General features: G+C 36.2%; 1 protein-coding gene across 2 annotated transcripts in view; it reads right to left on the bottom strand.

Annotated features, from left to right (window-relative positions):
• Positions 1-4,313: 4,313 nt before the first annotated feature.
• The window catches only part of LGR4 (leucine rich repeat containing G protein-coupled receptor 4), a gene marked incomplete at both ends in the record, with an annotated part of 96,023 nt that continues 78,816 nt past the window's right edge, over positions 4,314-21,520 (bottom strand). For both annotated transcript variants that reach the window (XM_084239488.1, XM_084239489.1), the window contains 14 exons: positions 4,314-5,590; positions 8,003-8,086; positions 8,342-8,457; positions 9,272-9,397; positions 9,692-9,763; positions 11,500-11,571; positions 12,308-12,373; positions 14,107-14,178; positions 15,631-15,699; positions 16,030-16,101; positions 16,286-16,357; positions 17,269-17,337; positions 18,760-18,831; positions 19,965-20,180. In XM_084239488.1, the coding sequence (XP_084095614.1) occupies positions 4,314-5,590; positions 8,003-8,086; positions 8,342-8,457; positions 9,272-9,397; positions 9,692-9,763; positions 11,500-11,571; positions 12,308-12,373; positions 14,107-14,178; positions 15,631-15,699; positions 16,030-16,101; positions 16,286-16,357; positions 17,269-17,337; positions 18,760-18,831; positions 19,965-20,180 (2,455 nt within the window). The remainder of the gene's footprint in view (positions 5,591-8,002; positions 8,087-8,341; positions 8,458-9,271; positions 9,398-9,691; positions 9,764-11,499; positions 11,572-12,307; positions 12,374-14,106; positions 14,179-15,630; positions 15,700-16,029; positions 16,102-16,285; positions 16,358-17,268; positions 17,338-18,759; positions 18,832-19,964; positions 20,181-21,520) is intronic.

The following is a 21,520-nucleotide window of genomic DNA, read 5'->3' as shown; positions in this document are numbered from 1 at the left end:
CCAGACATCATTTTTTTTTTTTTTTTTAAGGAAAAGAATCAGAAGTCAGATTTGTCCCCTGATTTTGCGAGGTCAGGATTGTAAGCATGATGTCTTTCAGCAGAGGGCCATGTTATGAGGGAAGAATGGTGAACTTTAGCCAAATTCATAAATGTATCTGATAATGCACTTTTAGGACAATCTCACGATTTTTAGTAGCACCTCAATATACCTGGTATCTTAAGGGAACCAACTTGTCTTTGCATGTGAATTTGAGGGCCTCTTTAAAATCTCTTGTGCGCTAGGGCCTGTGCTAAGCATTGGAGATAAATGAATAAGATTAAAGCCCCACCTTTACAAGTTCCTCATTCTTTTGTGGCAAAGGATCATACCATTAAAATATTCTGTAATACACATTTTATGAGAAAAGAAAACATTGTGTGGGACCTCGAAGGAACATTCTCTTAGGGAAGGGAATGATAATTAAGGTAGCAAGAGAGAGGTGATAAACAATAAAGCTGAATGCTGTATTTATGCTGACAAAATGCTGTACACTAATAAATAAATATGGCTTTGTCCACCTCATAATGACTATCATGATAGACTGTCACAAAGTAAAAACTGACAATGTCTAAAACAGCACACAACATTTATTATTAATCAAAAGTGATACAAATTTGATGAAATTTGAATCTGCAAAATTTGACACAGAATTAGATTTGATGGAAATAATAGCAATCACCGGCAACTCAAAAGAGAAGTTGCAATGACATACTTTAAACTATTTAAGTGAAATACTAATTTTGTTAAAATTTTCAGTAAAAAAATGAAAGTGAGGAAAATTGGAGCAATTTGAGTAATAAAATTCATCACAGAATAAAACTGGTTTAATGGAATTTTCATTCTCTACCTTATTCAGTATTGGCATACCTGGTTGAAACCTATCAGAACATCCCCAGAATCAATAAAAATAGCATCAAAAGAACCTGAGCCACTTTAGGGCTTCTTAATAGGTAAACTGAGGTCAGCTATTCCCAATAGTCATAAACTGATACAACTGAAGCACAGAAAACACAAGTTCAATTATGAAAGGAACCTGCATTTGAAAGGGTGGTTTGCCCCTTCCTCCGTGGGTTTCCTTAAACAAGCTGTTTGACCTTTCTGAATTCTAACTCTGTAAAATAGGGAAATAATCTGCCTACTGGTTCTACTATGTCATTCATTAATCTTCCAAGCTTTTAGCATAGAATATGACAAAAGAAATGATGAATGATAAATTGTCAAACTCCTAAACTTCCATTTGGTTTGAAAATCTAAAATGTCATATACTTCTCTGCCTCCTTTTACAAAAGTTGCTCCTTGTGATCATCATTATGACTAAGTATTGCATCATGTTCTAGTAACACAGGCATTCCAAGACAAAGAGCAACATGGTCCTAGTGCTTGAACACCGTGCTGTGGTCTCTCTTACAGTGCCTTTCCATTACAGGGACTGAGAAGCCTTAATAAAATTTAATAAAATGTAAAAGTTTATGAATAAGTTCAAAAGAGGGACTCTTCCCTTATCTTTTAGGGTACTGACTTAGCAGCTTCTTTCTTACTACTCCCTTTATTTTCACTTTCATGGCATAATTGAGAAAATCTGTGTTTTTGCTGGCTTTGAAACCGGTGGGTAAATGCAGTGACTTTTGCCTAAAAATGTGTGACTTTGTTACAAAAATAATACCATTTAGCAGCTGGCTCTGGGGCAATCTGTTAAGTAACTGTTAAAAATGTATCCCTGGATATACTGAATTATTTACAGATAAAAGAATATGCCTTAGATTTGCTTCAAAATAATCAAAGGGGTAGAGGGATGAAAGTGGGTAATGAATAAGCTGATGATGAAACAAAGTTACCATGTACTCTTGATAAGGGTGGTGGGCAGCCTGGGTGTAGAGGGGCTGAGAGGACGAAGGGAAGGCAATTACAGTATTCTCTCTACTTTTTGTTAGGGAAATTTCAAACACATACTAAAATTTGAAACAAATTTTTTTTTTTTTTTAAAACGATGTTGGTTTGTATTCTAATTTGCAGTGTGACTTAGGTAATTCACTTAAATTTCATTAAGTCCTCTATTTGCCATTCTCTAAAATGAGGTCTTATTGGGAATATTGACTAATTTCTAAAAAATTGGGCAATAGGTGTCATACAGGTTTTCAAATCGTTTCCTTTTAAATAAAGATCTAATTGGTGGTATAACTTAAATTTTACAATTTGTTTTCTATAACTTTGATTCAGACTCAAAGATAGAGTAAAACCTTACTTCTATATTCCAGCAAAGTATTCTCCCAATATTTCTTCTCATATCCTTCACTTTAAGTGTTTTTACTTTAATCTGCTTCCTTTTACATTAAGCAAATTCATTAGTATACCTAAAAATTATGGCAAGGTGGTTTTCTAAAAACTTTAATAATTCAAACACTACATACAATATTGTATTTCCTACCATCCATATAACACAATTCACCACATATATTCAATGTTGTTATATTTTTAAAATCAATGTAATGAGATTTTTAGTACTTTGAATTTTGAGGAAAAAAGTCTTTTAGCTAAGATTTTTTTTTTACCAAGTTATGATTTAATATTTATCAGATATGTAAATATACAAACATGATATCGATTTTAAAAACATGTGAATGGTAGGCCTTACAAAATTACAACACGCTGTAAATAGATCCCTCCCACATTTTACACAAACATGATTTTGATATACAAAGATTCTGTTTTTATTACACTGACAATGTACAACCAAGACTATTTACAATGCAAAAAAGTATATAAACCACAATTTAACATTCTGCTACTGGCAGCCACTATAGTTTAGGAGGTAGCTTTAATTAAACAAAATGAACAGAAGCCACATTTCCCAACTTGTGTTCTAAAAAATAATTTACATAAGATAAAAATTCATTATATGCACATTATATACAGTTTAATTATTAAACTGCAATCTAGCTTAATGTCATTTAGTGTATCCTGAATCACTAATATGGCAGTGAGTTTGCTATTGATTTAGCATATTGTTCAAAAAACATATTGAACATCTTTAATTTTAAGACTCCACATAGTGACATGTCAAAAGTTCATCAATGAGAATCAAGTAAAATTTTTAATTTTTAAAGACACAGACCCCAACTTTATTCCTTTTTTTTCTTAATGACATATTTATCTTGTCTCACAAGAACACATCATCTGAGCTGTTGCATAGGCTCTTTCATGAATCACAGTATGGGGGAAATGTTTGGAAGCTTCTGTGTAATAGCACAGGTTCAGGAGAATCCAGCTTACTAAGAAATACATGTAAGTGCTTTGTGTCATAATTACTCCCAATTCTTGCAATTAAATGCAACTATTTATCACAGTTTACTTTCTGTATAGTTCAAACAATAAAGTAACATACCAACAAATTTGGAAAATATTGGTAGAGCCAGATATTAGGAAATGTTTATTAACGGGAACATTCTAGGGAGCTATCAAATCCCTCAGCTACTACTTAAATCCCATATTAATTAGTAGTTTAGTAAAAATCTACTAAACCCACCCAGCAAATAGCCCTTTACTTTACTGTAGTAGTGTGATCACATAACACTGAGGAAATAACTGCTGGAATCACACCAAAGTGATACATAAAGACCGAAAACAAATGTTCAGTTATTTGTTTTAAATCTAGCAGTTGTTAATATTGTTTTAAAAACATCTTCAGGTTTCTAAGTTACAAATGAATTAAACAAAATTTGTGATTCTATTATGTCAAAGACAGAAGTAGAAAATGCAATAAGGTAATGCCTACAACATACTCTCACAGTTCTACCTAGGAGACAGTCCCTTTTTGGCCCTGCAGTAAGTTGTCCTGAGATTAATGATGAAAACATTAGGTAAATTAGCATGACTTTTTCTTTAGTTATATAAAATCACAATTTAAAATATTCTTTAAAAAATATTAACAGCTGTTCTTTATCTTGTGCTTAATTCAAATAGGTACAAATTTGCTTCTTATGGATCCAAAAAACCTAATGTTACATTGCTATGATATACACATCTTTTTCAAGTTACAAATTTGTTTTAAATAGACCACACACTGCGTGGACATCACCTTTTCCACCAGTTGATAGTTTAGGCACTTGCTCTTTGAAAATGTCTGGTTTAAGAAATAAACTGCCACCTTCTCCTTCTTCTAAGTGACACCAGGCAGTGATCACAGAAGTGCTTCCCAGATGAGATCAGACCAAGGTTCCCTCTATAAACACTGTGATTTTGGTTGATGGGAGAAACAGTCACAACATATTCATTCAGTCTTTGACTCTTGGTAGATTATAAGCATAGCGCACCAAAGGGAAGCCTCTACTCTGATAGAAGCAGGCTCGTCCACAGGCCTGCACCTGGTCAGAACTGTCCGAGACAAAGGAATCTTCTTCATCGGCATAATCGGAGTGGGCCGATTGTGTCCCACAGTCGGACCAATAGCCATCTGGTCTTTGGCAAGAACCCACTGCCAGTGCAGGACAGCTGTGTGATTTGATTAAGTGTTTGCATGATACTGGCTTTGTCAAAAGAAATGATTCGCAGCAGTCACACACAGCCAGGTTGCCCTGCAAGTGGGAGTACATGCCACAGTCATAATAGAAATCCTGTTCCACACAACCAGCTTGGCTACTAATGGAAACTGACACTGATCCACTTTTCTTGGTAATATGTCGCTTCAATATCTTCCAGTCTTCTTTAAACTTGGGGTTGAAGAAAACATACAGGACTGGATTCAGGCAAGCAGGCAATGGAAAGAATATCAGAGTCACAGACTTCATTATTTCGGGGCTGATAGAGATCGCAGTGATCAATGGGGCAAATGAAAAAAATGCAACAGGACAGAAAAAGATGCAATTGGTGAAGATGAGCCAAGCAACGTGCTTAATCATGCTAGAATGTGAGTTCTCGGAAAGGTCCTCTTTTTCCAAGTTGCAGTAAAGTTTAGTGTAGATAATGGCCATTAATAAAAACGCTAGTGAGTTTAATAGTACTAAGGTTACAGTAAATCCTAGTGACGGTGTTTCTCCTGTAGGAAATGGCAAGCACAGGGGAGATGCGGAGTATTCCCCTCTGTGGAAAAGTGGGAAGCAGCCTGCTACAGCAGCACCCAGAAAAGCAAAAAGGGCAGCAATCCGGAACTGTTTGAGATGATTGCTTTTTCCATTTTTCATTATATCTTTTGCAGATAAACTTCTTTCAACGGCTGCTAACATTAATAAAAAGATGGCACTTTCAGAGGAGAAAATGGCGAGAAACCCAGCTATTTTACAGCCACTGCCACTCTCCCACCAAATGCCAAATTCAGCAAATCTGCCCCAGGACACAGCATCCAAAAATGTTAAGATGCCAGTATAGGCTCCCATGAATAAGTTAGACACAGCAATCAGGCCTATGAATAATTTGGAGGAAGGCAGTGATGTACAGGATGCAAATGTTGTTAAAATGACAACCATGTTGAAAAACAACGCAACCAAGAAAATGAACCACACAGTAAGACGGATCATCCAACTCCCCAGTAAGTATTCACAGGGCTTAAAAGCACCTAAAATGGAGAAAATGAGAGAAATAAAAGACAATTTAGAAAACACTATAATCCATATAATATAAATTGATAGAGGAATAATAGTTCATCCAGAATTGATAAATCTGCTACCAAACTAAATTAAACCAAACGGAAACGATTATATCTTAGATAAAGTTTAGTCATTGCACTAGGCTAGGCTAATTTTAATCAATTCAATTTTCCTGTATTAAAGACTTGGTAAAGTCATATGAAATTTAAAGGAAAATTTTCGAGTTTCCTTATACATAGGTTAATGTACACAGCACACGTACATGAAAAACATTTGATATATACCATTGGCCTGGCATTGGCCAGGAACCCTAAATTCAGACTGCTGCTTTTACTTGAAAGCCATCTAAATCTCCATAGATTTCATTTTTCTCACCCGTGGATAATCCTATTTCACAGTATAGGGTAGCTTAAATAAAATGACATAGAGAAGGTACCTAAGAAGCCTCCTGGGCACACTGCTCGACTTTAGTAAATATTAATATTAGGTCCTTTCCTCTTTCCATCCTAGTCCTAATATACTTCATAGTAATTCTGTATCTATACATATTTTTTTGTGCATGTCTCATTGTTTTCAAAGGCAATCTGATCGTGAAGGTTAAGATAGTTATAAGTATCCTCATTTTTCATCCAGAGAAATTGGAAGAAATTTCAAAATGTTCATTTGATCCAACAAAGATTATTCAGTAAAATAGTATAGTTAGGAAAAACCATACTAATGCTAACTATTGATACAAAGCTATGTCCAATAAAACTCTATGGAACTTAAACTAGGATTACAACAAATAGTTTAGTAGCTAAATGATATGTTCTACTAACTGACTTAGACATGCTAGTTATATCACAGACAACTGTTTTGTTTAAAAATTAGTAAAGAAAAACACAATTTTGCCTACAAAGCACAAGAAAACTATTTATTGTAATTGTTCTGTTTTATTTTTCTGAACTGTCATGAAGTTAGACACATTCTGTAAAGAATTTTAAATACTGAGATATTCACAGATCTAAGAAGCAAAGTCTGCACCATTTATATCTGACTTCTAAATAACACAAGAAACTTTTAAATATGACTTATCTTTAAATTGTTTTTACTCCCCTCCTCTACCTGAGCTCATTCTTCTTCTTCAAGGAAGAAGGGGTAGCTCCTCGGATCTAGGAGAGCAGGATGCTCTTTGGGAACCAGTGTTTGAGTAATGGGTACAGTTATTTTTTCTTCAAAAACATGGGAAGAAAGCCCCACCTAGTCTGTCTTTGGAAACCTCCTGCCTTCCCCAGTTCTAGCCCAAAGAGCCTGTTCTCCTGCACTTGGGGCTTCTGCAGTGTACAGTGGTATACTGTGACAGAGTGGAAGAGGCTCATCCCAACTGCAGCACAGTTGGGAGGAGCACAGATCAAATTTCCTCTTGGCTGACCCTAAGATTTAAATTCTCATACCCCTCACACCTCTGGCATGTACCCCAGTTCTTGTATGCATAAATAAATAAATCTTTTTAAAAAATAAATAAACTCAGTGTGGAAGAAATGAAACCTGTGTGTTCAAGTCTAGCTTCCCCTTTAAGCTGTTCCCTTTTTACTGAGTTGTCAGTTCCCAAGGAAACTCTCCAACACAAGAACCCCAATGGAGCAAGTGAGCAAGCTGTGCCACTTAATCTCCAACAGTTAATATAGCAAATAAGTAGAGTGAATTTAAATGATTCTCGTCAATCCCAATCACTCATATGGTAACGTAAACCTTATTCTCTACACAAGGTACTATACTAAGTATTAAAAGAACACAAGCAGGGCCTGCCAATAAGCTCACAATTTGGACATAATCATTAGAGAATCCATAATACTAAACGAACCTGAGTTACAACATTAATGTTCACATCATCCTCTGTTATTATACTAAAACAGGAATCAACTTCCTAGCACACAGTTTAGCCAATTATTTACTCTTTTTTTCAACAGTAAAATTCTAAATCCATCATGACCAAAGATTTGGCATCAATTTAGCAACATTTCCCAAGTCTAATAGTGCTCACTGAAATAAAATAGAAAAGGGAATGTATTTAAAGTAAAAGGAAAAGACTAAAAATCAGTGACTGAAGTCCTCATCCCAGAGTTGAATGGGCATAGAGGAAGTGTCTCTTGAACTTGAACATGCAGAGCCTCCTTCTGAGAAGCTTGTTGCCACCAAGATCCTGATTCAGTGGGCCTGGGCCTGAGATTGTGCAAGAGAGGCTGAGCTTCTGGGCACATAGACCACACTTTGAGTCAGGAGACCTTAGGCAATCATCTGGTCCCACTCTACTACAGAAATCATGGTTCTCACAGAAGTTTTAGATTTATCTGCCTAATGTTCATTTAAAGTGAGAAACTACAGCGATGTGCTGGGCATACCTGTGGAGGGTGTACAGTGGATGATTATTTGACTGTGTTCTTCATTTTCAGCACTGCTTGTGATACCTGCCCCATCCGTGAGACCTGAACATAGAACATAAACTGTGTTTGATTCATGTTTTTAGGCCATTCCAGAGAACCATGTTTTTCTGCAATCTGCAGTCTTTTCTTTTTTCCATGATGTAAATCTGGCTTCACAGCATATTAAGATGCCAGTAACACTGTAAATGCCCTTTTTCTTATAGACTTCATGTCAATCCTTCACAAACTGATTACAGTAACAGAAACTTTGATTAATGCCATAAAGAGTGTGCTGGTTGAAAAAGTTCCTGCACTTGCCTTTGTCCTTTGCCACGCTGTGGTCTTGGAGGCTGTTATCTTCGCTGTTTACATGTGCATAAGAGTCACAACCCCAAAATGCACAGCACTGATAAGCATATGGTACAGATAAAGACCTGGAAAAAATTGTAAAATCCACATTGTATACCAGCTTAACAGACATGCTTTTGTTTTGTCAAAAGCTTTTTATCTTTGAAAGTCCCAGCCTAGGAGTCAGAAAGACTTAACTGTCACAAACTTTAGGTTGGTCATTATCTATGGGCCTCAGTTTCCTCACCTGTGAAAAGAGTTCTAATATCAGAAGATACCAGAAGTTTCTCCAGTGAGATGAAACATGCATTTAAAATCTAAATTTAAATCCAACCATTTTAAATGTAATAGCAATACAGCTATTACAAGCTTATCAGATTTCTTTTATAAATGAAATAACCACACCCTACTTGTCATATGGAACTGGCAGTTTCACTTAAAATTAATGCCCCAGGTCATTTGTCACTTTATTCAACTAAATCCATTTACTCTGTTCATATAACTATAGTGAAAATGTTTATTCTCTTCTCTTGCCAATAATATCCCCCAGCCCTCTATCTAATGAGGCTCCCCACCCCGAAACTGTAATGTGAAGTAGTAGAGTGTTGTATAAACATTCTGAAGTTCACACTTAAGTGGTTTCTACCATCTGGTTACTAGGGACAAATCCACTATTAAAAAAATAGAGTAATTTTATTATCATTCTGACAGCATAATGGGCTTCAAATTCAAGTTCCTAAAAACTATGGAAGGATGTTCATGCTCTATTCTTTACTAAATTTGTAAGGATTGATGTAGAAAATACTCTTAAACTATAACTTCCCAGAAAAGTAACAGCACACTCTATAATTTGAGGGCCTACCATCATTGCAACAAAATGGAAAATAAGCCAAAACACACCTGAGATTAACAAAATCTTTTGCTGCTAAAGCTTCTTTCAGCTTGAAGTTGCCCACAAGTTTCAGTTGATTTAGACCGCTCAGGCCTTCCTTAGGAAATGAAGTTAATTCATTGAAACTTATGTCTCTAGAATGTGAAAGAGATTTCTAATTAGATCCTAAGATACAAATAAAAACATCTGTACATAGGTTAACATCACAAATACCAGAGTCCTGGGAGGAAGTTTAGATGTGCTAGAATATAGGTTAAACATTCATCTTGCCATCTTAGAAGCCATTCTATACCCTTGCAGCTTAGCATTTATATAAGGAAAAAGAACCAGAAAAATATTAAAATATTTTGAGAGGACAGTGCTAAACCACAGGATCCTGTAGACTATTTACTATTTTTGTAGTGTTACTGAGTAAAAGATCAACTTACAGGTTAGTTATTGACCCAAGCTTGGCAAAAGCTGTGTTGTGAATTTCATGGATCCGGTTTCTACTGAGATCTCTACAATTATAAGAATAATATGTTAATATTTTCAAACCAACTCAAAATGCAGTTGCTCGGACTGCAAAGTGAGGTAGGCAGACATTCCTGAGATGATGACAAAGATCTTAAATCTTGTCCAACAACATTTTTTACGTTTATGTTGTATTCCTCTCCTATTTCTCTTCCATGGAATGTATCCCATGCAGCAGTAGTTGTAGCTGGCATCTATTTCAAAACAGTTGTGAATTTTCTCCACTTTATCATTCTGGTACAAGTTCAAAAATATAAATGATATGACAGAACCTTTGGCACTATTATCTAGGTGAAGAAAAACCAAGCTCTTGACAAAGCCGAAAATAAAAACAGGCTTTATACTATTTGCCTTCTCAAAGGTTAGTGATAAGGCCCCCCAGAGAAGACAAATAATCAATATGCAAACAAGAGCATTCTAGAAGGGCTTCAGATATCATTCTTTTCCCAACCAGGAAATAAAAACCTATCATTATCAGAACAATACTCTCCTCAGGAACACACCCAGAAGGATTCTGAGTTCTGGGAGTTAATAAAACAAAGAATCTAAGACCACATTTAAAGCAGGTCTTCTTTTTTAATTAATTTATTTATATATATTTTATATCAGTGCTCATTTTTGTACAATATTTGCTTTTTCCTCTCAGGTATAGTCCCCATAAAATTCCCACCACCAATCAGGTCTTAGTGGAAATTTAAAGATTGAATAAAATCACTCCATAACACATCTCCTGAATAACAGGAAAACTCCACAAAGTGGGTTCCAAATCATGAAAAGGGCAGCTTTTCACTGGGGTCCTTTATCAGCACTCTGGAAGTGATGGCAGTTAGAAGCCAGTCCTCTTCCTCCCTTCTGCCCAGACCCACAGTAAGCCTGTCAACAACACGGAAAGATCTGGCAACCAACTATGAATAAAATATTTTCTAGCACAATGCATATTTAATTTCTTAATGGCTGTCAACTGGAAAGATAATCAATATATGTAACTTCACTGTCAATTTGTCATGTTTTGGGTTTTTTTTCTGTATTAAAAAAAGTTCACTAATTTAGTATATTGTGTTTTGTGCACTAAAGTTCTGTGAACACAGAGACAAGGTTTTTTGTAGTCAACTTTCTTTCCTCCAGTGCTTGGGGTACCCAGCACAAATATACACTCAGATACAAATTCTTAAATGAGGACTTTTGCTATGTGTTAGCTGTATTTGTCATGACAGACACCCCAGTGCAGAGGTCAACAGTTTTTCTGTAGAGAAACAAATAGTAAATGTTTTTCACCTCTGGGGGGAAGTGGGGGGTGGTCACATAGTCTCTAGTGCAACTGTTCAACTATGCCATAGTATATGGTGAAAGCAGCTTTAAATAACACTTAACAAAAGAACCTGGCTGTGTTCCAATAAAACGTAATTTAGAAAAACAGGAGGCAGGCTGGATCTGGCCCACAAGCTGTGGTTTGCCCACCCCTGCCCTAATGGACCAACAAACCTTATTATTATGACTTGAAAACAAACAACCTGCATCTACACATTATACTTGTTCACTGGCTAATGTAGAATATCATGAAATACTGAAACCAGATTATTATAAAGTGCCAGATGAAAAGATTCAACAATATTTACAAATAATAACACCTATCTTTTTATCTGTTACAGTGGGACTAATGACACCGTAATTTATATTTTGACCAAAAATTTAAGTTGTCTTGAATAATTATACAGAAACTTACAGAATCCTTAAGGATATCAGGCCTTGAAAAGTACCTTCCTTTATTTGGCGGATTTGATTACGTTGCAAAGAACTGGAAGAAGGAAAATAAAGAAGAGAATGTGGGAAGGGGAGTGAAAAGACAAGAAAAAAATTATTTTTCATTTTGAAAAATATAATTTCTCAATGAAACCTTTTCTTATTTTAAATACTTTTATTTTAAATATTCACTGATTGATCTCGTGGAAAGGGATTTGCTGTTGCCTCACCTACAAGATGAAAGGATTAGACTAATTGGTATTCATTCCAAACGACACTGGGAATTGAGATGCACTATCTACATTCCGTGTCAACCCCACTCAGATGTGAGAGAGGGACAGCACATGAGAAAAGCTCCAAGGCAACATGACCATAACCAGCCATTACAGAAGGTGAGAGGAGAGAGATAAAAAATGAGAGAATTAATGCCTCCTTCATTGCATCTCCTGGCCAGCTTTCATCAGGGTCGTCCTTATAGGTACACTATAAATATATGATCGCCACGTCTGGATTCCCTCAACAGCCAAGACAAGCTTTTGCCTGTTTTGTTTTTGTTTTTTTATACAGCACCCTCCCTGAATGTATCTCATAGAATTCCTGATAGACAGGTAGGTGCCCAGTAAAAGCTGGCTACATAAACACACCTAGTAAGAGTTTGATGTTTATTCGTAGATATACCTAGTTATATGAATTCCTAATTTCTTAACATGAAAGCCATTCATTAAGATAGGAAATGCCCAATGAATTAACAATACACCACAGCCAAAGGAGTAAGTCAAAGACCAACTTACATTTCTTCCAGAGAATGACATCCATCAAAGCTTGGAAGGTCTTTTATATTGTTGTATGATAAGTCCCTTAAAACAATGGGAGTTAAAAATTAATTTCATGTTATCAGAATACTATATTAAGAAGAGTTGTACTGAGAAGAACAGAAAGCAGCGTTAGGATCTGTCATAAAGATTCATGGCTGGGGGCCTCCCTGGTAGCGCAGCAGTTGAGCGCTGGGTTGCAAAGCTGCCCGCAGCCTCTGCAGCACAGGTTCGATCCTCGGCTGCTCTCCGGCTACGGGAGGAGGGTCCCACATGGCGCACAGACCTCTCCTGTCGCCCGCTGCTCCCCTCAGCATTGTACTTCGTCACTCTGCCTGCTCTGCTCCCCGCTCTGGCTCTGGTGAATTCTCTCACCCTCCCATGCTTCTGACTATACCCAGTGCTTGTATAAATAAATAAATAAATAAATAAATAAATAAATAAATAAATAAATGAATGAATGAATAAATGAATAAATAAATGAATAAATAAATCTTAAAAAAAAAAGATTCATGGCTGAACAAGAAAGCAACTAGGCTTTTTCTAGTAAAACTTGTGAGTTTCTGAACTACCTAAGTGATACAACAGGCTTAAGATTTGCAAACTTCAATACATAATGTTAAGTATAGACTATGAAATATATTTTAAAACAAATATATAAAATTAAAGATATAAAAACATACTGCAGGAAGTAAACATTATGTTCAAGGGATAATTATGGATTTTTAACTTTGTTTTATAACATAGGATATATCACAATAGTTTCTATGTTAAATTAATTAAAAAGCTATAGGAAGTGGGCCTCCCGGTGGTGCAGCGGTTGAGAGCCGGGTTGCGAAGCTGCCCGCAGCCTCTGCAGCGCCGGTTTGAACCCCGGCTGCTCCCTGGCCACCGCAGGAGGGTCCTGCCGCCCGCTGCTCCCCTCAGCAGTGTACTTCGGTCCTTCTGCCTGCTCTGCTCCCCACTCTGGCTCTGGTGAATTCTCTCACCCTCCCGCCCTTCTGACTGTACCCAGTGCTTGTATAAACAAACAAACAAAAACAAACAAACAAATAAATAAATCTTTAAAAAAAAAAAGCTATAGGAAGAGCATGCATATTCACATTCTAAAAACATTTACATTATGTTAAATATTGGAACTAGTTAACCCTCAATCCCACTGCAGTTTTTCCTCAGTGATGACTTCTAAGTTTGATACTCCGTGACACTCTTTAATTACTTGTTTAATCAATTGGTCACTTATTCTATTACTGTCTCCCTCTACTGAATACTTATTAACAGCTTAGTAACTTAATTGTTCGTGCCACGTTTTTACATTCTTTATTTACTTTTAATTTCTAGGTCAGCTTAAATGTTTTTGGAAGCTTCATGCTTAATGGTTCTTGATCCAAGAAAGATTTGGGCTTTGGATGTTATATTAAAGATGAAAGAGCAGGATGGTAATAGAGAGTTAACACCCCTGGGGCAGCCAGAATAAGGATAAGGAGCTGGGACAAGAAAAAGAAAAAAAAATGAAGGACTAGTCTAGCTTGGTTTTATTCAACTCCTTCTATCACACAAGATATGTGATATAAACATGTAACTGTAAAAACCAAATTCAAAATATACATTACCAACCCACTCTGAGGATCACTAAAGCACCTGTTCATTTTTCCACAAAGGGAAAAAAAAAATTATACCTTAAAATCATCTAATGAAAATAGTTCATTAAAAGTAAAACTCAACATGGGATAAATTTGTGCAAGGCAGGCTGCGATAGGAAGATGAATCCCACTTACAAAGTCCTAAGCATCTTTTGTTCTTGGCACAAATTACTGGATATGCTGCTTATCTTCGTACCTGTCAAAGTCCTGTGGAAAAAAAACAGTGTCCACCTAAGAAACGATTCAAGCTGAAATGGTAAACAAAATGCTATTCTCATATGGAAAAACAAATGCTCCCAAATTTGCATGTGCACTAGAGTGTCTCCAGCCCACTGGCTAATTATCCCTAAAGACAGGCATTTAGGAAGGTGAATTAATTCTCAACACCAATACCATTTTCATAGTTATGCAGAAAAGCTTGTGGTACAAGAAGTTAATATCATCAGATGACCAGACTGATTTCTCATATTGGCCAACACCACTAATCACTGTCACAGCATTTCCACAAACACCTACAAGCTCTGTCATCCCCTCACATCCAAAATAGGTAAAAGCAATTTAGCATTCTGCCCCTGAACCTTGTCTCTCTTCATTCAGTCATTTGACTCAGCATTCTGAAATTTTCTTTTATTTGCCTCCCTCTCTTTGTTTTTATGGCTACTGTGCAGATCAGGGATAGCATAAGGCAGAGAATGGTGAAGAAATTTCAGGCCAAAAGGAGGAGGAACCCTAGTGATGAAGACACAGAACCCTTGTGGTTAATGTGTATATTTCACCAAATAGACTAATGCCTCACCATTTTCCTAACACTAGTCTCCCTTTTCAGTGTCCTCCCACCATCTGCTCCACATTCTCAACACCAATAAACTGCCTTAAAAGTTAAGTTTAAATAATTTAGCTCAGTGTTTCCTAACTTCTGGCTGACATCTTGTCACATGTGAAAATTATTTATGTTCACGTGACATATTGCAGTAAGGTTCCTTTGGTTAGAGACCCCACCTGGCTGCCTGGAGCTCAGATCATCAAAAGCTTGAATGCATCTGTAACCTAGTCATAGTCCACCCATTGATAAGCCATAACCAAATGTTCAATGTGCAAGGTCTGCCATTTTAAAATTGCAACCCAATTTTCCAAATATCTCTATATTACTCCCATTCCATAATAAACAGGCAATTCCAGCATGCTTAGTCATCTGTGTGCTATCCTTGAGTGTATTTTCATATTCTCCATTTTACCAGATTCTGCCTTACAAGGAGTCTAAATCCTTACTTACAAGGAGTGCAAATATAAGACACAGTCCTGAAAAACCTGATAGCATTCAATTTGAAACACCTCACTTCCTCCATGAAGCATGCTCTAATACTCTATATCCAATATACTTCCTAAAATCCTAAAGAAGTCTTCTAATATGGCACTCAGTTAATGCTTTACATTTTCAGTAAACTTTTCAGATCTTATCTCCACATTCAAGACTACACTCCACCTAATATGACTGACCCAAACCCAACATACTTATCTCCATACATGCGTGATATTCACAAAGGGAAATTGTAGGGATTGATAAAAACTCATCATCATTATCACCAAAAAGCAATGACTCCCCCATGGCAGGCCAGTGCATTATCTTTACACAACCCATCTTTGAAAGGTCACACTTACAGACTCTCCAGATGGGTAGTCCCAGTCAGATTAGGGAAATGCTGCACCAAGCTTGCGCCACGAATGACCCTTTTAGAAATTGGGAAACAAAAATAAATTCAAAATCAAAAGTTTTCATAGATTACGTTTTCATTCTATTTTTTAAACAGTTTAAAACTATAGTACTACTTTACCAAACAATAAAATTAGTTTCCCCTCTTAAATGTATCTGAAAGTGTGATAATTGGTGCTCACTTAAGTAAGAACCATCATAAATTTTCAGAATTGTCATTTGGACTTCTGTCCGAGGAAAAAAATTGAAAGATCTTGTTTTCTGGAGTTACTTTAATATATTCTTATTTCCCACTAAATCAATTGTATAAATATTCAGGTTTGTTTTTAAATTTGTATGATACTTACAAGGAGTGCAGATCAGATAGATTGTGAAATGCTGAGTTCCCCACAAAAGATAGAGGATTATCATGCAGATGTCTGTAAAAATACCCCAGAAAAGCAAAGTTTTCATATGTTCGCAAGCATTCCAACTACTAAATCTATATTCACTAAGCCTATTTATCTAAAAGCTTGAATTGCCATTCTTCATCCAGATGTTTGGCACAGTACAACATAGCTTTACATGACTATATACTAAAAAAAATATCTTAAAACTACTTACATCGTTCTTAAGAGTGGATTACCATCAAATGCTCCATCAGGGATAACAGAAATGGAGTTACTATGAAATAACCTAAAATAATAGGAGAAAAATGTTTTGAAATGCATATCACCTGTAAAATAAGTTAAAACACAAGTTATCTACTGCTGTTCAGTATGATTTAAAATACAACTGAGTGTGCACAAAAATTTTAAAAATGTAGGGAAACTGTATTTTTTAATTCCATCTCATCTTCTTTGGGACTCTATCTAATTCTTTCTAAACCCACTGTTTAACTTGGTATCTGTCAGGGGTCCTGTACATGGACCTATTACTTTATCTTCAAAGAACTTTAGACTAAGAGAATCATAACGTATTCTCATCCCAAAATATTTCTGTTGCCTGCATTTGGACTTTAAGCAACACAGCTTACAATATTAACTGTCAATCCATAACTCAATTCCTGGTATGCCATACACTTTCTTATCTCTGGGAGATAAGAAATTTTGATAGAAAATTAATTTTCTTATGTTTTCTTGACAAATCCAACATCTGAAATGTAGCCTCATCCCTTTCATTTATTTATTTCCAGTCTTTCAAGCCCAGTCAAATTTATTCTTTTTATAATGATGCCCTTTTTTATCAACCTCAATGAGATTTTCTTCTGGAATGATTCATTTGTTCTATTTAGGACAAGTCTACCTAGAAACTACTACCTATCTCCCTCTCCCATATGGTCAGCTTCCCCAATGAGACTAAGATTACAAGCTCCTAAGAGACAGAGAACATACATTACAGGGTTATTTTCACCAGTATCTATCCCTATACAGTTTTCTACATTCCACATTGTCCATGTTAACTAACGTGATATAATCTGTATGATTGTGTCTGCGTTTTGGCACATGTAATGGAAAAACGATGTTCTAAAATCTCGTGGCTGTAATATTAAATGGTAGGTTCTAGGGATAGATATTAAGGAATAAATAGAGCAAAGCAATACTCACAGTTCTTTTAGGCTAGGGAGGGCTTTAATAGCCTGTGGAAATTCCCCCAGGTTATTATAATTCAAGTCCCTAGAAAAATTGGGAAAATATGTCAGAGTACTGAAAAGTCATAATTTATAAAGTATTTTGGTTGAAATGTACTTTTAAAAAATTCCTATCCTCTGGATGGTAATCTTTCTTAACCAATTATACTGCCACACTATAGGAGTTTAACTGAATTTACACCTTTTCTTGAAATAATGAACAAAAAAGAATCATAATTCTTCTATGATGTTTTTAAATCAATCTTGAAAGTTCAAAGAATTATCATAATCACATAGTACTGATGGCATTAAATAACCAAATCAGCTGAATGGTATTTCTCAGGGCATTGGCCATCAAATAAAATTTGTTGAATATCTACTTAACAATAGCAATGACGTCAAACTGAAGTTACCATTTGGGGTTTAGAATGGTATTCTAAAATTCTGGCATGAGGGCAGCTGATTCTCAGCCCTACCACCAGCAGGATGACCTGAGATAAATACGAAAAGCAGTTAAAGAATTGCTGGAAATGTTACATTAACTAGGAAAGAGAAAAGCAATAGTGATCTAGCCTTAAAAAATCTTAATGCTGGGGCCTCCCTGGTGGCGCAAGGGGTTAAGACGCAGCCTATGCAGCAATCCATAGTTCGATCCCAGGCCAGGGAGCAACCCACATGGAGCAGCAGACCTCTCCTGACTTGCCCACTGCCCCCTCAGCAGTGTATTTCGGTCAGTATGCCTGTTCTGTTCCCCACTTTGTCTCTGGTGGATCCTCCCGCCCCCCATGCCTCTGGCCCATAGGCCAGCTCTTGTTATCCATCCAATTGGGAAATTCTCTGAATCATTAACAATACCACAAAGGCAAATATTTTGTCTTTGAATAAAGGTAAGTAATATAAACTAAAACAAAAATAAAGATCCTACTGTGATCCACACAAAGCTGTACAAGGTTTGTTATTCTATATAGCAGTGCAACCTACAGTTGAGACAACCAGAGTATCTAAATACTTTAGTAAAGCAACAAAAGCATCCAAAGCAAAATGAAAACCTTAATCACATTTAACCTATGAAAGCAGAGATAGATTCAAGTCCAATGCTAACAATTAGCAAGATAATTCACAATAAGGAAAAAAGAAAATGTTTTCCAGAATTAATTTTATAAGGAACAAAGTTCCAAAACTATCATTTTACCAAATCAAAAATTTTGCAAAAATTATACAGCTGAGCACATTGAACTGCTCTTATTTTTAATGTGGACTTTTAAAAGAAATATCAAATATTAACTTTTATGCCATCTTTAAACCATAAGCTTAGATTTGTGTTCCTATCTGCTGTTTGGTAGCAAGGATTTACTCCATAGTCATGGAGTAAACTGGGTAAGTTGAACTCCAGATCATTACATTTTCCTTTTTCTGCAATGAAATAAAAGTTGCACTATCAACATCATAATGTGATGAATAAACTTACAAGGTCTCCAAGTTGTCTAGTCCATCGAAACAGTGTTGACCCAGGCTTTTAATTTTATTGTTATGAAGATGCCTACAGAAAAAAATATCAAAAGGACATTTACACCAGTAACCAGCTACAACATAACTATTGTAAATGCATTACGCATCTAACTGGCTTAAAGAATGGTATTGCTGGGCCTCCCCTGGTGGCCTAGTGGTTGAGCGCTGGACTGCGAAGCTGCCAGTCAGCCTCTGCAGTGCCGGTTCAATCCCCGGCCACTGGCGAGGGTCCCACGTGGTGCACAGACCTCTCCTGCCGTGCCCACTGCTCCCCTCAGCAGTGTACTTTGTCAGTCTGCCTGTTCTGTTCCCCGCTCTGGCTCTGGTGAATTCTTTCACCCTCCCACGCTTCTGACTGTACCCAGTGCTTGTATAAATAAACAAACAAACAAATAAATAAATAAATATTTTTTAAAAAATTAAAAAAAAAAAAGAATGGTAAGAATGGTATTGCTGAACATTTTTAACTAAAAATTAAAAAACAAATAACATTGGGTAGTTATGTACACTGCAGAGACTTGTGTATACTGAAAACAGAACACCAATGGAGAAGGAAGATATCTCTAGTGGTAAATGGCATACACACTCAAGATCCTTTAATATTTACCCACCAAAACAAAAGTTTTGATGTGTTTTAATGTACAGGAAACAAACTCTGATGAGTCCTCCTGCTAGAGGTGAAGGGAATCGAAGGAAGCATATGAAAATTAGTTACAGATTTTAAAAGAAATGGTGCTTTCTTTATGCCCAAGTTTCCAAAGATCAAAAACACAGAAATTACATTTTTTTTTGAATAGACAAGTTGACAAAACCATGATATACGACTGAAATTTATTTTCTGTCAGCATGTCAAAATGATTCTGCTTCTATTGACTACATCGATTGTCCCAGTGTTGGCTAAATAGCCCAATTCCTTCCCATGATGACAAGTGATCATATATTTTAGAGATTCAACAGTTATCAGACGTTAATTTTTTAATTATCCTGTTTTGCGTATTAAAAGCCAGCACGTATAATTTTGTTTTAAAAAAAGGCAACACCCACACAGAGCAGCTTTTCAAGAGCATAATCAGTGAGGTCCTTTCATAATAATTTGTAGTAAGACATCTGCTTTGGCTCCTAAATTAGCACAAATACATGTGATTAAAAGGGGTGGATACTTACAGAACTACCAGGCTTGAAAGGTTGGTGAATGCAAAGTCAGGGATGCTAGAGATTTTGTTGAGCGCCAAGGTCAGCGCCTGCAGAGTTGGCAAATTGCTGAGGGGGTGCACAGGCACCTCAGTCAAGCTGTTGTCATCCAGCCACAGATGTCGTAACTGCGCAAGTCCCTCAAAACTGTCCCCAGGGACTGAGGTAATATGGTTGGCATCTAAACGCCTGACAGAAACAGAAAGAACAGCGTTCAATATCGAATTCTAGTAGCTAGAGCCAATGCACATCAAACAGCCCTCAAGAGTTTTCCAAACAGAAAGGAGTTATAAAAATGACCAAGGCTGTGGTATCACCACTTTCTTTAATTTCACTAGGAAATTTCATTAATTTCTTTAATTTCATAAAATCTAATAATGCCCAGTGTCCAGAAGTCAGTACTATCCCTTTCTTTATGACAAAGGGATGCATCCAAATCTGAATCCTTCAAGAATCTTTGACTAAGAGTAACTTCTATTGTAAAAGTTATGAATGGTATATCGTAAAGTAGAAACCTCTCACAAAACTCAAGCTAGCATTTCATATTTAAAAATATATATTTTGTAAACTATAGATATGCAACAAGAAACTCAACTGAGAAAAAAAGTTACCTTGCATTTCATATTGTTAGCTAATATTTGATATTAAATCTAACTGATATTCTGACATGGTATAAAAGAGGAAAAGAAGAGGAAAACATTAACCAAAAGATGTTTTATAGCATGAAACCAGTTCAAGAGAGTCTCAGCAATTCTTATTACCACCAAACAAGTTAGAAGTATTGGGGTCATGTACTGGCAAAGCAACCTTCTCCTCTTCTCTTAGCTAAGCACTTCTGAAAATTCGGTTGTCAAAATTAACAAGTATTAACAAAAGGAAAAACTGTCCATATGAAAAACTGAAGAGCTACTCGGATCACTGTCATTGTGGCTTCAAAGGTTCTTTCATTTTTTTCCAAAAATTTTGGAATTAAAGACACCTTGCTAATGGGATTACTCATAGGTAAAATGAAGTCCCAGTTTGAAAATGTGGAAAACTCAGTCCTTCGTGTTATTGTTGGCCCAACCAGGCATAATTGTTGGAATAATTGTTTTTCAACACAAAGACAACCTGATATTAATATGATGAGGGACAGCAAATCACAAGGTTCTTCACAAATCCCTGTAAATTCACACCTCACAGGCGTAGTGAAAATTAGGAAATACAGAGAGAGAATAGATAAAATGTCAAAATGACAGCATATTTTTAAAGAAGTGGAATTTGGCAGCATTCTAGTTCAAGAAATCTGACTTTTAGAGTGGGTTTCACGTCTCCTGTTTTCTTACACAACTTCTTTACCCCTCCGGCCCCCAAATAACCTCCTTCCCAGAAAAGGCTCCTTGGTGGAGGCAGATGAGCAGGGATTAAAGACCCTTGGTCTCAAGGAGGATCTGATGGGAGATTTTTTTTTTTTTTCAGTTAGGATAACTAAAAGGGCACTTAAAAAAGGGGAGCTTAAAACTGAGCAGCTGCCTTAAAAATCCACTTAG

Source organism: Talpa europaea, assembly GCF_964194135.1.
Source record: "Talpa europaea genome assembly, chromosome: 1".
Taxonomy (NCBI): Eukaryota; Metazoa; Chordata; class Mammalia; order Eulipotyphla; family Talpidae; genus Talpa; species Talpa europaea.
This window is presented reverse-complemented; position numbering and strand designations above follow the sequence as displayed.